Source organism: Pristiophorus japonicus, chromosome 2 (assembly GCF_044704955.1).
Source record: "Pristiophorus japonicus isolate sPriJap1 chromosome 2, sPriJap1.hap1, whole genome shotgun sequence".
In the NCBI taxonomy this organism is placed as follows: domain Eukaryota; kingdom Metazoa; phylum Chordata; class Chondrichthyes; family Pristiophoridae; genus Pristiophorus; species Pristiophorus japonicus.
Window position 1 is genome coordinate 354,669,178 of NC_091978.1, and position 15,369 is coordinate 354,684,546.

Consider the following 15,369-nt stretch of genomic DNA (forward strand, 5'->3'; position numbering starts at 1 on the left):
TACAGAACCAATAGTTTGAATGGAATTGTTGTTTTAACAGGCTCTTAGCACATGACCGATAGAAGATGAAATTGTCTGATATCTGAATTTCATTCTTTCACTGACCAGTAAGAGATGGACACTTCATTGAATCAAACAACACAGAAGGAGGCCATTCAACCCATTATGCCAATGCCGGTTCTTTGAAAGAGCTATTCAGTTAGTCACAATCTTTCCTCATAGCCCTGTATTTTTTTTCCTTTCCAAATATATATCCAATTCCCTTTTGAAAGTTACTATTGAATCTGCTTCCACCACCTTTTCAGGCAGTATATTATAGATCATATTAACTTGCTACGTAAATAAAATTTTCCTCGTCTTCTTTTGCTGATTGTCTTAAATCTGTGTCTTCTGGTTACCAACCCTCCTCCTGGTGGAAACACTTTCTCAAAATCTATTGTATCAAAACCCTTCATTATTTTAACACCTTTATTAAATGTCCCCTTAGCCTTCTCTGCTCTAAGTCCCTCATCCCTTGTTACCATTCTAGTAAATCTCCTCTGCACCCTCTAAGACGTTGATATCCTTCCTAAAGTGTGGTGCCCAGAATTGGACATAATGGGGGCAGATTTAACCGTACTTGCTCAGCAGAAACCTGGTGTGTGGGTAGTTAAAATTACCCAGCCCTGTCCGAAAGCCACCATGATCACAACATCTGCGATTTTAATCTGTTCTCCTGAGCAGGCAGCAAGGACACACGCCCAGAGCCAACGGGGTCCTTCTTTACATACATATGTTGCAACCCGATGACCTGATTGAGACCAAACTGTAAATTTAACCAGGCCTGAGTGGGGAATCCACCTGGAGTTAAAATCGGGACCCATTCTCCAGCTGAGGTCTATCTAATTGGCAAAGGTTTAGCAGAACCTCTTTGCTTTTGTTCTCTGTGCCTCTATTTATAAAGCCAAGGATCCCATTTGCTGCTTTACAGCCTTATCGACTTGTCATGCCACCATCAAAGATTTGTGTATCTAAACCCCCGAGATCTCTCTCTTCCTGCACCCCCCTTAAAAATTGTACCTCAGATTACATCCCACAATTAGGTGTGTTGTGAATTGAGGTTCAGTGAGGCATCCTGTGAACTAAGAGAAGTGAACTGCAAATAGCTCCCTGGCACTATTGTGAGTTGACCAGTGTTTGATTATTAAATGGACACATATTGTATCTACCAACATTGCAAATCATTATTAGAGATCCCTACTGACATTTCACTTTAGGGGTACGATAGTTACTGGACTAGTATTCCAGAGGCCTGGACTAAAAATCCGGAGAGGTGAGCTCAAATCCCACCACAGTAGCTCGGAAATTTAAATTCAGTTAATTAAATAAAGCTGGAATAAATAGCTATTATCAGTATTGGTAACCATGGAACTACCGGATTGTCGTAAAAACCCATCTGGTTCACTAATGTCCTTTAGGGAAGGAAATTTGCCTTCCAGTCTGGCCTATATGTGACTCTAGACCTACAATGTGGTTGACTCTTAACTGCCCCTCTGAAATGGCAGCTCACCACCACCTTTGCAAAAGCAATAAATGCTGGTCTTGCCAGCGATGCCCACATTCCAGGAACGAATTTTTTTTAAAAATCTGTTTGCTGCACCTGTCATTGAACGATCCAGTATATTAACTAGCCACCCACATTATCAAAAATATTTTGTATGCAATCATACATATATATTTTTCAAATGGTCACATGTGAATCAGTATCATTTATTTCAGCAAAGCTCAATGCAGAGATACAGAATGGCAGTGTAGTTGAACAGAGTATGTGGGAGTACTTCGGTGGTAATTTATTAGCTTGAAGGCTGTTGGACGTATGATTGATTTCATGACCAGTTTGAGTAAAAAAATCCAGATCGCTCTGGTGGCGTCAGCTGTTAAAAGTTTCATTGACTGGTCCCAGGGCAGGAATTGTTTTTCTTGTTGACATTCAGGGCCATTAAAGTAGATTGAAACCGCAAATCAAATGGGAAATGGATGGCACAGCGCTTAACTGATGGTGTCGCACTAACTAGACTGAGAGGAGAAAAAAAATATATTTATCATACAGTAGGCAGCAAGTTTTGCTCGGATCTTAACTATCGAAGTAACAAATTTCGTGTTTGAATTATTTTCTCTGGAGTGAATGGAGCAGGTTGAATATTTTTGATATATTTAGCCAGCTTGGATAGGTTTTTTCCCCCGGTGAGTGTGAGTGAATGGAATCTTGCACCATCGGTAATAAATCCACATCAACAGAATTGTTTTTATTTTAATATTACCCTACCACTGTAAAACAAAAATAAGCCAGGTAACCATGTAATAATCTATGTCAAGCAGGTCTACTTGAAGAGGTAATTGTTATTTATGGTTGCGCAGTAATAACCGTGACGACCAGTTCACACCCTTAGATTGTGCACATTGGGCCTATACTCTCGGGAGTTTAGAAGAATGAGATGTGATCTCATTGAAACATACAAGATTTTGAAGGAGATTGACAAGGTAAATGCTCAATGGTTGGTTCCTCTTGCTGGAGAGTCTAGAACTAGGGGGCACAATCTCAGGATAAGGGGTAGGCTATTTAAGGCAGAGATGAAGAGGAATTTCTTCACTCAGAGGGTTGTGAATCTTTGGAATTCTCTGCTCCTCCAAGAGGATTATGGCTGCTGAGTCTCTGAATATATTCAAGGCTGAGATAGATAGATTTTTGGAGTCTAGGGAAATCGAGAGATATGGAGATCGGGCGGAAAAGTGGAGTTGAGGTCGAATATCAGCCATGATATTGAATTGTAGAGCAGGCTCAAAGAGCCACAGCGCCTACGCCTGCTCCTATTTCTTACGTTCTTATTTCTTATGTTGTTACCTCCATGAAATGCAGAGCATTATGGGATGGATCACGGAAGTGGCACGGAGACACCCATCAGTACTGTGGTTGGAGATGATTGTCCAGTTCCTCCGCCCCATGTGGTGGTTTCCCTGATTATTGAGCACCTCCCTTGGGGAGGGAGAAGATTTGGGACCTGCTCTTCACCGCCTGTCTAACTCAGCAGAGCATACCAGTTTCTGAGCAGAGCGAGAACACATTTATTTTTCTCTCGTATTTTTGTTACTGGAGTTTGTGAACTTATTAATTTATTTACTCCCTCCCTCTCCGAATGGCAATTGGGGAGGTTTTCCCCGGGTCGGCACTCGGACTCACTGGACTGTCTAAGTTCAATGACGATCAGAAAATCGGATGCGTTCCATTACAGGCGTGCACTCCAACTTGCTTAATTTTCTGATATTCCCAGTCAATGCCAGGAAAGTCTCCCTTAATGACTCATCCTGGGATACATCGGTTTTTACTAAAGAGAAGGATATCGGAGAGGAGTTGAAGTGGTTGAGCGTGATGAGCGATGTTATGATCGAAAGAAGGAAAGACTTGGATAAGTTAATTTGGTGAAAGGAAGGCAAATCACCAATGCCCTGACGGGATACATCTTACAATCCTGAGGGAGGAAATTGCTGAGGCCCTAAAAAATTATTGTATGTCAAAGGAACAGAAAGTGGCCAGTGTATTTTTAAAAATGGAGACAGAGCCAATCTAGGTAATTACAGGCCAGTTAACTTAATGGGCCCAAGTTTCCACATGATTTGCGCCTGATTTTTAGGAGCAACTGGTGGAGAACGGACTATCTTAGAAATCGCAATTCTCCACATTTTTTTTTCTGCAGTTCTAGTCAGGTAGAACAGTTCTACTTTGGAACAGAATTTTTTCTTCAAAAGGGGGCGTGTCCGGCCACTGACGCCTGATTTCAAAGTTTCCACAGTGAAAACGTACTCCAAACTAAGTTAGAATGGAGCAAGTGAAGATTTTTGTAGAACTGAAAAAACCTGTTCTACACATTAAAAAATCAGGCGCAGGTTACAAATTAGGCGTCCAGAACGAGGTGGGGGGGGGGGGGGGGGAAGGGAAGTCATTAAATTCTACAATAAATCCTTATTTATACTTCTACAAATATTATACAAATAAATCCAACCTGAATAAACATTTATAAGCAAAGAAAAGATTAAATAAACCATCTTCCTACCTGTGTGAAAGTGCTTCAGGCACGGAGAATGCTGCAGGCGTTCGTTTTTGTGGGGGGGGGAAGAAGGAAAAACAGGTGTTTTGTTCCCGCGGAGGGGAGGGGGGGGAATTGAACAGCCGTTTCGTTCCCGGTGGGGGGGGGGGAATTAAACAGCCATTTCGTTCCCGCGGAGGGGAGGGGGGGAAGGGAACAGCCGTTTTGTTCCCGCGGGGGAGGGGAGGGGGGGGAAGGAGACAGTGAGAAGGCTGCAAGTGCTGATGTGCTGATGGCAATGTGCTTTCATTAAAAAATGTTCAAAAATTAAACAGCTACAAAGAACTACAAAAATGGCCGAGTGCCAGTGTTTTTTTCACACTGAGCATGCGCGAACGCTCCAACGCGCATGCGCAGCGTTGCCGGCAGGAAAAAAAACAATTTAAATAGTACCCGCCCCCTCCCACTTACAAAATTGGCGCGAGTGTAAGCTCCGCCCCCCTGGGCGCCGCGCCAGGCAGACAAGGAGCTGCAGAACGCTCCAGAATTGCGAGTTATTTTTTAGGCGCCGTTTTAGGCGCGAAAAACGGGCGCCCAGCTCGGAGGGGCGCCCGTTTTTTATCGTGTGGAAACTTGGGCCCAATATCTTTGAGAATATTTGTCGTCTTTAATTAAAGATAAAATTACCACATATTTAGTTAAGAGAAAATAACTAGATTTAGTCCAGCATGGATTTCAAAGGGAATGATTATGCTTGACAAACCCCAATAGAATTATTTGAGGAGATAACAGATGTGATAGGTGGGGGAAATGCAGTGGATATAGTGACTTTAGGAAAGCCTTTGACAAAGCACCACAAGGGAGATTACTGAAGAAAATTAAGAGGCATTGAATTATGGGGAGGTTAGCAAACTGGATTACAAATTGGTTGGAAGGGAGAAAAGAGCGAAAGGTGTTAAGGGGCGTTTCCCAGAGTGGTTGGAAGTGGGTAATGGTGTCCTATAGGGTTCAGTTGTAGGACCATTTCCATTCACAGTGTATATCAATGGTTTAGATATAGGCCTAGAGGGAGTGGTGTTGACATTTCCAGGAGATAACAAAGTAAGAGCTATAGTTAATTCTTCAGAAGATCAAAGGAAGCTGCAACGGGATAGTGATCAGACAGGGAAATTAGCTTAAAAAATGGCAGATAGAATTCAATGTCAATATGTGTGGATTGATCATTTTGATTAAAAAGGACACAACAGTATTTATAGTCTGAATGAGAGTTGGCTCGGTGCTGTGGAAATGCAGACGGATTTGGGAGTACAGGTTCACAGGACATTAAAGGCAACACCTCAGGTTGATCAGGCCTTAAAACCTAGAACTCTATTAGCTTTTTTTAATCAGTCGAGGCATTGAATATAAAAACCAAGAGGTAATGATGAACCTATATAAAACCCTAATAGATTAGGGTACTATGTGTAGTATTGGGCTCCACGCTATAGGAAGGATATTGAGGATTTAGAGAGTATACAATGCAGATTCGCTAGCATGTTGCCTGATGTGTGGAAATACAAATATGAAGAAAGACTTGAAACACTGGGGCTTTTTTGTTAGAACTATGTAGATTATGGGGCGATATAGTAGAAGCCTTTAAAATTATGAAAGGATGCAACAGATTGGGTAGAAACTGTTTTCAGTAGATGAGAGGTCTAGAATAAAGATCCTTCGATACAAGATTAGATGCAAGACATTTAGAACAGAAAGTAGGAGAAGCTTCTTCTAACAGAGGGTCATGAGGCTGCTAGGGTTTGTGGTTGCGCCAGAAACTATGTCAACATTCAAGATTAGATTGGAGAGGTGAATGAAGGAAAGGAGGATGGAGAGATATGAGAACAGGGTGGATAAATGTGTTTGGAACTATTTGCTGATGTGGAGAATAAATGGACTGGTTGGGCCGAATGGCCTGTTTTGGTGTTGCAACTTTGATGTATTTCTCTGGGTTTAACCAAACAAACGTCCATGTTCGATATCCTGTTCTTAGTGGGACTGAGCTATGGCGAGTAGATCTTCATATTGTATCATTATGTTAACAATTTCTGTGCAAAGACCCTCATCTTTCTATTTTGGATCTTTTCTTTTTGCTCAATTTCTCCCCCTCTCCTTTCCCCCCCCCCCCCCCCCCCCATTCGACTTTTATTCCTGCTTCCCTGAAGGCACTGACCTAATAACAACAACAACAACTTGTATTTATATAGCACTTGTGTATATTCCAGCAGTCCGCTGGTACCTCAACCAAATGGCTATTATTCATGAGTGCACACAAACATTGCTAATCAACAGGTTTCTTGACTATGGAGTCCATTGCAGGCGAGTATCCTGCTCCCCTCACCCAAATATGTGTATTTTCAATGGAAGCAAGTTATAGCAGAAACCCTGGCTGATCTTCACCCTCCCCCCCCACCCCCTCATTTTTTACCACAGGGATATCAAGGGCAACAGCTAAGACCATCTAATTCAATGCAGACTGGGGATCCACTCTTGGGACATTCCTGCTCTTTATAGTTCTGTACATTAGGCGGCGTTTTGCTCACTAGCCAACAGGTACCAGCTGCAACATTTGTACGTACAGGTTTAACCTGCAGTAACTGTAAAGGCCCTGTCTACGTCTATCTAGCTTATATTTATTGCAATGCTACTTGTCCACAGATCACTGAAGGTAGCAGGACAGCTAGATAAGGTGGTTGAGAAGGCGTACGTGATACATTCCTTTATTAGCCAAGTCATAGAATATAAGAGCAGGGAGGTGATGCTTGAACTGTATAAAACGCTAGTTAGACCACAGCTAGAGTACTGTGTACAGTTCTGGTCACCACATTACAGGAAGGATATGATTGCACTATGAGAGGATACAGAGGAGATTTACGAGGATGTTGCCAGGACTGGAGAATTTTAACTGTGAGGAAAGATTGTTTAGGCTGGGGTTGTTTTTCTTTGGAATGGAGGAGGCTGAGGGAAGACTTGACCGAGGTGTACATAATTATAAGGGGCCTAGGTAGAGTGGATAGGAATTTCTATGTCTATGTTAGAAGTCAGACAATAAGAAGTTGTATTTTTTTATTGGGATCCAACCTACCCAATTCTATCTAATAGGTCTCTCGTGCTTCAATACATATTTTATTGAAAAAATATTACTTAGAACAAAATAAACTTAAAAGCACTGTCTTGACTTTTCCACATCAAAAATAACCCCCCAGAAACATTCCTTTCATAATTCCTCCTTATTTCATATTTCCCTTAGCAGAGAGATCAATAACCAGGGAGCATAGATTTAAAGTAATTGGTAGAAGGATTAGAGGGGAGTTGAGAGAAATGTTTTCACCGAGAGCACTGGGAGCCTGGAATTCACTGTCTGAAAGGGTGGTAGAGGCAGAAACCCTCATTACATTTAAAAAGTACTTGGATATGCACTTGAAGTGCTGCAACCTAAAGGGGCTGGAAAGTGGGATTAGTCTGGGTAGCTCTTTTTCAGCCGGCACAGACATGATGGGCTGAATGGCTACCTGTGCTGTAAATTTCTATGATTCTTTAAAGGCAGGATAACCTTTTGGCAACATCCTCGTACTGTTTTGAAGGATAAATGTCTCTTATCTCTTGCCATATGATGTAAAATGCTATTTCAAATATATGTCTATGTTAGAAGTCAGACAATAAGAAGTTGTATTTTTTTATTGGGATCCAACCTACCCAATTCTATCTAATGGGTCACTCGTGCTTCAATACATATTTTATTGAAAAAATATTACTTAGAACAAAATAAACTTAAAAGCACTGTCTTGACTTTTCCACATCAAAAATAACCCCCCAGAAACATTCCTTTCATAATTCCACATAAGATTGCTTTCGCTGTTGGCTGTTTATGCATTCAGGTCTACTCAATGCTGATTTAATTAATTTCTACAGAACATTCTAGTCGGTCACATGTTTTATGCACATGCATAGCCTCTGGAAGCTTCCAAATTGTTACATAATATTGCTTTTCATTTAACACCAAAACCATTCTTTTTGCTCCCACAGTAATATTCTACCATTTAAAGTATTACAATATTATTGATAAATTTTCCTGAGTGAACAAAAATGTTCCTAAAGCTTTTCTCAGTAATATATATGATGTAGGACATTATGGTCTAAAGAATCAGTTATATCATTGTTGCCTGTTGAAACAGTGAAATTTAGTAACACAACTTACAAGACTTACATCTGTGGAACTGATTAACTACATACCCAGGTCTATAAAGGTGAAGTACGACCCATATTTCTTCTCCTGCATAAGTAATTTGCTTTACTTACTCATCTCCTTGGAGTTCAGCCAACTCACCAAATTTACTTTTTCTTTTGTACAGCTTGCCACTCTGCCAGATGCTAGCGTCTAAAACACAAACATGAGCCAATTTCAGTATGACACTGCTCTGCTTAACTGTTCCTTTCAAAGAGGGTTCTTGTATTCCATATCTGCATATCTATCAATTGCAAAACATTGTTATTTGGAATTAAAAATTTCAGCATGGAAGGAGGCTATTTGGCTCACTGTGGCTTTGCCAGTGCTACCTCCAAATCGGAACTATTGGCTGTAATTCCTATTTTCCTTCTCTTTCCTCATACCCTTTCATATTTTTCATTTTAAAGGGTCTGCATATCAGGGGTACTACAGCGCTGGTGCAAGTGTAGTGGAGTGGACTCCCTGCCCTGTCCAAGTGCAAGGCCACAGATTCTGTCCCAAATTTGGGTGATGGGGTTATTTCCATGGAAGAGGCAGTCTGCTGGTGCTTGCAAGGGCACTTCAGAAGTGCCCGCCATGATGTGTCCTTGTAAGGTGGAATAGCTGCTCCACCATAGATATCCTCGCAAGTCTTTGTGGGCCAAAGAAAATGTACTTATAAGTTTTCAGCTCTGAAAGTTAGTAATTTGCAGGTGCAACAGAAGTAATTGATCCCCTCCAAGATAGATTAACTTTGACTGTTTAAGGTTTTGGACTTTTGTTATGGTTTTATAAGGCCATACTGGGAAGAATTCTCCTCAACGTAGCTCACTTGATGTAGGGGGTTAAGGGGAGGATTCATCCTCTCTTCTCCTACTGGAAAATGGCTACCAGAAAGAAATCGGATGGAGAGACCAGGAATGTGAGAGCTTCCATGGTTGGGACATCCCACCACCTTGTACAACACTCGCCTTGTTTTGGGCAGGTAAAGGTCCATCCCTTACAAGGCTCATGGAATCTTAGATCCAAGGCCAGGATCCAGCATATCTGCATCCTTATTTTTACTAGCATATCCTTATTATAGCCATTCCTCTGCATTCCCAATATCTTTATCCAGCAGATCGGGGCCCAGGAGAGGCGTGAGTTCGTGGCCCAGGGGCAGCACAGGCCAGCCCACACTGTGATATGTGTGCGCACTAGGTCCGTGCAGCAGAGCAGGTCTCCAGTCGTCTTGGATAACCCTTGCCGCTGGACCAAGACCTAGCTCTGTCAAGCCCCTGTGGTGGCTGGTGTGCAATGGCCATCGTACGTTAAAAAAATCCACCCACAAGCATCTTCAAGATTTAGTTCGGGACCTGGAATATTAGGTCTTTCATTGAAACACCTGTGAACTCATCCCTTTTTTGGCGTGGGACTGCCTATGATGATGATGATTTGTGATCCAAAGGAATACATTTAACCATGATTGAAATTCACAGTGCTCGAAGAATATTAGGAGTTTAACGGTCTAAGGGCTGGAGTCCTGGTTAAATAAAGACACTTGTTGCATCCTCAGGGCTGACTTCCCCGCCCGCTATTTCCCAGGCAAAGTTCTAAAATTGACACGTATTAAATGACACTCAGTGACTTTGCCAGTTTTCATCTGTTTCCTCCAAAGGATGAATACAAGCCGGAGAAACATCTGTCTGAAGAGGATTTAAAAAATGCAGTCAGCATTCATCATGCGCTGGCAATAAGAGCTACCGAGTATGAGAAGCGTCCCAATGTCCTAAAGCTGAAAACTGCCGACTGGAGAGTCTTTCTTTTCCAATCACAGTACGTGTTCCTTATGAATTATTGGAAGGGGGCGGGAGAAGAGAGAGAGGGATTTTGAATCTGTTTTGTGAAGTGAGATGCCTTTAGTATGTGTGCGTGTGTAATGTATGCATGAAACGTGTGCGAGACACATGCGCATGAGACGTGTGTGAGACATGCGCATGAGTTGAAGCAAATGGAAGAGATCAGGACATTGGGGGTAGTTTTGAATTGCTCTACCAAAGAGCCAACAGAAATGGCCTCCTTCTGAGATGTAAAATTCTATAAGGGTTACAAATTCCATTTTTGGTGATAGCAGTATTTTTCGCCAAAAATACTGCTATGACTCCGCCACCGCTACGAGACCTAAAATTCAGGTTTCAGTTCACCCAGTGGTAAAAATCGGCATTGCTCGAGATTCGTGGCGCAAACCACGAATTTTCTGCAACTTTTCTCCGAGGCCGATACCGCTGCATAAGGCGGAAAACGCCCTCAAAAAATAAAAAAAATCACAAAACATTCACGACACTTAACTATCGAATCGCTGCAAAAGAATTAAAAAAATAAAAACTTTAACTTACCTTTTTTGCAGGTCTTCATACCTACCGCTGCTCCAAAGGCTGCAAAGCAGGTTTTTCCCGGGCGTTTTTTTTCGTCCTAACTACGAGTGCGCTGTTTTTGGAGATAGTGCTATTTCGAGTCTTGCACGCCGACGGTCCTCTCCCCAGCGGTACTTAAAAACCGCTGGCGCAAGATTTCTCCAGTTTGCCATTTTTCACCAAAAATGGCAAAATATCGGCAAAAAAATGGGTGCAAGGTAGGCGAACTTTTACCCCAAGGCTTTGTGGATCCTGATCAGAAACTGGATCCTTGCTGATTTTTTTTTTCTCCTTCTTAGCCCGGGCCTAGTAAGGCCAAGTATAATGAGATTACTATTTGTAATCACTCCCAGGTGTCCATTCTTGCAGAATAGCAGTTAATCCCAAAGTTTTTTTATTGTCAACGACATGTAATCCCTTCCAAGTATATCAGAATTTGATACATGGAGAGAAAAATCATACATCAATTAACATCCAAATAATTAACCAACAAGGTTGGGGGGGAGGAGAAGAGAGGGAAGCTGTCAGAAAATTTAAAAAAAGACTTCACCTTGTTGTATAGTAGTCAAATTCTTCCTCATTTTCCACCGTCATGCATTCTCACCGTAGCCATTTTACTTTGCTGTAACTATCCGTGTGTTGATTAATTTACAGAAGCCCTGAAGAAATGGACTCCTGGATAAATAAAATGAACCTAGTGGCAGCCATCTTTTCCGCCCCTCCTTTTCCAGCCGCTATTGGCTCACAGAAGAGGTTCAGCCGCCCGCTTTTGCCAGCCACCACTACCAAGATGACGCAGGTAAGAGTTCAAGGGGTAGATCTGTCCTTGTAAAACCACATATTAATTATGCCCCATCCTTCCATGGAGAGCATCGCTATTAATGAGCCTTATCGATAAGGTCAAAGGTCACTTCCTGTTATGCTTCAGCTTCATTAATATCGAAACTGAGCAACGCAGTTCCTATGCCGCATTAGTAAGCGTGTGGAGGGACTGTCTTCAACATAGTGTTTACCAGAGGAAAGTGCTTTGAAGAGTCATGTCCACAATTGCATCCCCATATATGAAAACAGATGACAAGATGGATGCATTCTAATGTTTAAAAAAAGCAACAAAAAGGATCATCTATTACTTTTACTTTTCCTCCTTAGCAATGAGGCACTCTGGCTAATTGTAACTATCTTTACCCCTTGCCACTCACCCCATGTGAGATCAGATAAACCATCATAGAGAATGGACCAAATTTGGGATCTTTATGATCTGTTCAGTTGGGTATAATGTCACACAGTTTATTTTAGGAGCCTTCTATTCTGGTGCCAGCCTAACTATACAGTAGTGTGGACTGCATTAACGTTAGTATGCACTTAGGGTTAGAGAGCGGTTGGAGAATGATAGGACCACCCAGATCCTCCTGCAATTCAACTTGTTTCTAATAAGTTTCCTGCTGCTTACAAATGTTGAGGATGCATCAGTGATTGAGCAAAGTCTTTAGGGGGTTATTTTAACTTAATCTGCCTGGGATTGGGGGCGGGGAGGGAGGAGAAATCTGACAGTATGTGATCAGCCACCTGTTTTACACTGTCCATATTTTGAAGTCAATGGAAAGGTTGAGTAGGTTGGGCCTCTACTCATTGGAATTCAGAAAAATGAGAGGTGATCTTATCGAAACGTATAAGATTATGAGGGGGCTTGACAAGGTGGATGCAGAGAAGATGTTTCCACTGATAAGGGAGACTAGAACTAGGGGGCATAATCTTAGAATAAGGGGCCGCCCATTTAAAACTGAGATGAAGAGGAATTTTTTCTTCTCAGGGTTGTAAATCTGTGGAATTCGCTGCCTCAGAGAGCTGTGGAAGCCGGGAAATTGAATAAATTTAAGACAGAGATAAACAGTTTCTTAACCGATAAGGGATTAAGGGCTTATGGGGAGCGGGCAGGGAAGTGAACCTGAGTCCATGATTGGATCAGCCATGATCGTATTAAATGGCGGAGCAGGCGTGAAGGGCTATATGACCCACTCCTGCTCCTATTTCTTATGTTCTAAATCAGGAGTAGTGTAAAACGAATGTCTGACCCAATCCCGCCAGTTTCTCGCTGGGCAGCTTAGGTTAAAATATCCCCTTTAGGTGAGTTGCCAGTGGTGATTATATTTCCTTTACTTTATGCTTCCCGTGTAACACCCCTTCATGTTTCCTCCCTTCTCTCTGAACAGTTCACAGTGACGATTCTGTTCTATCTAATGCACTATGGCAGGAGTTGGAGAGTCCAGCTTTATGCCTGCAATTGTCCCAGTTGTGAAATTTGGGGCTTAGCCTTCTCAACAAAAAGTGGTAACTGCTGACTGCTGCCCGTCAAGAGAACAGGATGGGAAAATCAGTGAGTCACACCAAAGATGTTCCAGTGACCAGTTATACGATGCTTTTCCAGACATCTGAGTACTGCCTGCTCGCACTGCCAGTTGAGGGACTTGAAGGAACCTGAAAAGAGGTGGTGTTATAGTTTGGGGTTTTACTTTCAATTTCTTTTCTAGTTCATAACCTCCATGGGTGAGCCCTACCCCTTTTGGTGTCGTTTATGACTCCGAGGTGCGCTTCCTTCCAACGACATATCCGCTCCATCACTAAGAGAAGATTTATAAGGATGATTGATATCAGAAATGTAAGGGTATACCTATCAGGAAAGGATGAACAGGCTGGGTCTCTTTTCTCTTGAAAAAAGAAGGCTGAGGAGTGAGCTAATAGAGGGCTTTAAAATTATGAAAGGTTTTGATAGAGTGGATACAGAGAGAATATTTCCACTTGTGGGGAAGAGCATATCTAGAGGCCATCAATATAAGATAGTCACTAAGAAATCCAATTGGGAATTCGGAAGAAAATTCTTTACCCAAAGAGTGATGAGAATGTGAAACTCGCTACCACTGAGTGGTTGAAGTGAATAGTATAACTGAATTTAAGGGGACGCTAGACAAGCATATGAGGGAGAAGGGAATAGAGGGTTACGCTGATGGATTTAGATGAGAAAAGACGGGTGGAGACTCGAGTGGAACATAAATGCCGGCATGGACTGGTTGGGCCGAATAGCCTGTTTCTGTGCCGTATATCTGATGTAATCCTATGTAAAACCGCCTACTGCCACCTCTGTAACATTACCCGTTTCCATCTCAGCTCAGCACATGCTACTGAAATCCTCAAATATACTTTTGTTACCTCTAGTCTTGACTATTCCTATGTTCTCCTGGCCGGCCTCCTATCTTCTACCTTCCATAAACTTGAGCTCATTCGAAGCTCTGCTGCTTGTGTCCTAACTCGCACCAAGTCCCATTCACCCATTACCCCTGTGCTTGTTGACCAACATTTGCTGACCGGAAATGCCTCAATTTTAACATTCTTATCCTTGTTTTCAAATCTCTCCGTGACCTCAGCCCATCAAATCTCTGTAATCTCCTCCAGCCCCAAAACCCTTTGAGACCTCTGCGCTCCTCCAATTCTGGCCTCTTGAGCATCCCCAATTTTAATCGCTCCACCATTGGCGGCTTTCAGCTGCCTGGGCCCAAAGCTCTGGAATTCCCTCCATAAATCTCTGTGTTTCTCTACACCTCTCTCTTCCTTTAAAATGCTCCTTAAAACCTACCTCTTTAACCAAGCTTTTTGTCATTTGTCCTAATATCTCTTCAGTGTCAAATTCTATTTGATTACTCTCCTGTGACATTTTGTGACATTTTACTATGTTAAAGGCACTATATAAATGCAAGCTGTTATTAGTTGGAGTGTGTGAACCCTACTCCGTATGCTCAGCAATATCTTGATCATGTATCAAAGTAATCTGATCTTCAACTCCATCTAAACTGTGACGATAAATCGGATCAAAAATTCTTAATTTTTGTCACAGGATGATGACTGTAAAACTAATGAGGGTGGGGACCCCACAGGTGGATACGTATCCAGGAATGTTGCTGAGTTGTTGCTTGTTTAGTGGCTATTTCTACTGATGTTGGTTCCTTCAAGTCTGTGCCCCCAATTATCTCATCATCATTGTTTGTGTTTAAGCAAAGTAAATTAGTCAAAATAAGTAATGCAAGAAAGAATAAGTTAATTACATTTGTCGCTCTGTAATTGTTGAAGGGGTCCTGTTTCACATCTCATGCTTTAAGTTGCAAACAGGTAGGAATGGAAAATGTCAAATTTCAAAGCTACCAGAATGTGCAGCTTGGAGAGATATAAAGGGGTTCTGCAGAGTGTCATGGAACAGGCAGTCTCTTTATAGTGGCTCGAACTTCTCTAACCTTGTGCAGCAGGGACTGATGATCTGAAGCTTAATCTAGTGTACAATATAGGATTAATAGAGAAAGTGAGAATTGTCTGAGTGGTATAAAATCACTTCAGCCTTGTTAAGGTATTCAGATGACAAGGTCCTCACCTTTTCTCAATCATTTTTCCACCTCCTTGATTAAATTCACTCGTGCACCACTTAGTCTTATTAGTTCAAACGTGTTGGGATTCGCAGTTGTTAACATTCAATTATTAGTCAGCCTCCTTCCTTCTATGGTTCGCAATGACACGCTTCGAGTAAAACACTTGATGGAGTATATGGAACAGACATTATTGGTATCTAGTATCAGTGATGGTCCAACTAGACACAGAGTGGCTTTCCAGTTTCTAGTTCTACCTTTCAAGCATC

The 15,369-nt window shown here is 42.0% G+C and overlaps 1 protein-coding gene across 2 annotated transcripts in view; it reads left to right on the forward strand.

The window, feature by feature from the left end:
- Positions 1–15,369, forward strand: part of LOC139249545 (PH and SEC7 domain-containing protein 3-like) — a 201,433-nt gene that overhangs the window by 165,221 nt on the left and 20,843 nt on the right. For both annotated transcript variants that reach the window (XM_070872485.1, XM_070872493.1), the window contains exons 10-11: positions 9,959–10,116; positions 11,349–11,493. In XM_070872485.1, the coding sequence (XP_070728586.1) occupies positions 9,959–10,116; positions 11,349–11,493 (303 nt within the window). The remainder of the gene's footprint in view (positions 1–9,958; positions 10,117–11,348; positions 11,494–15,369) is intronic.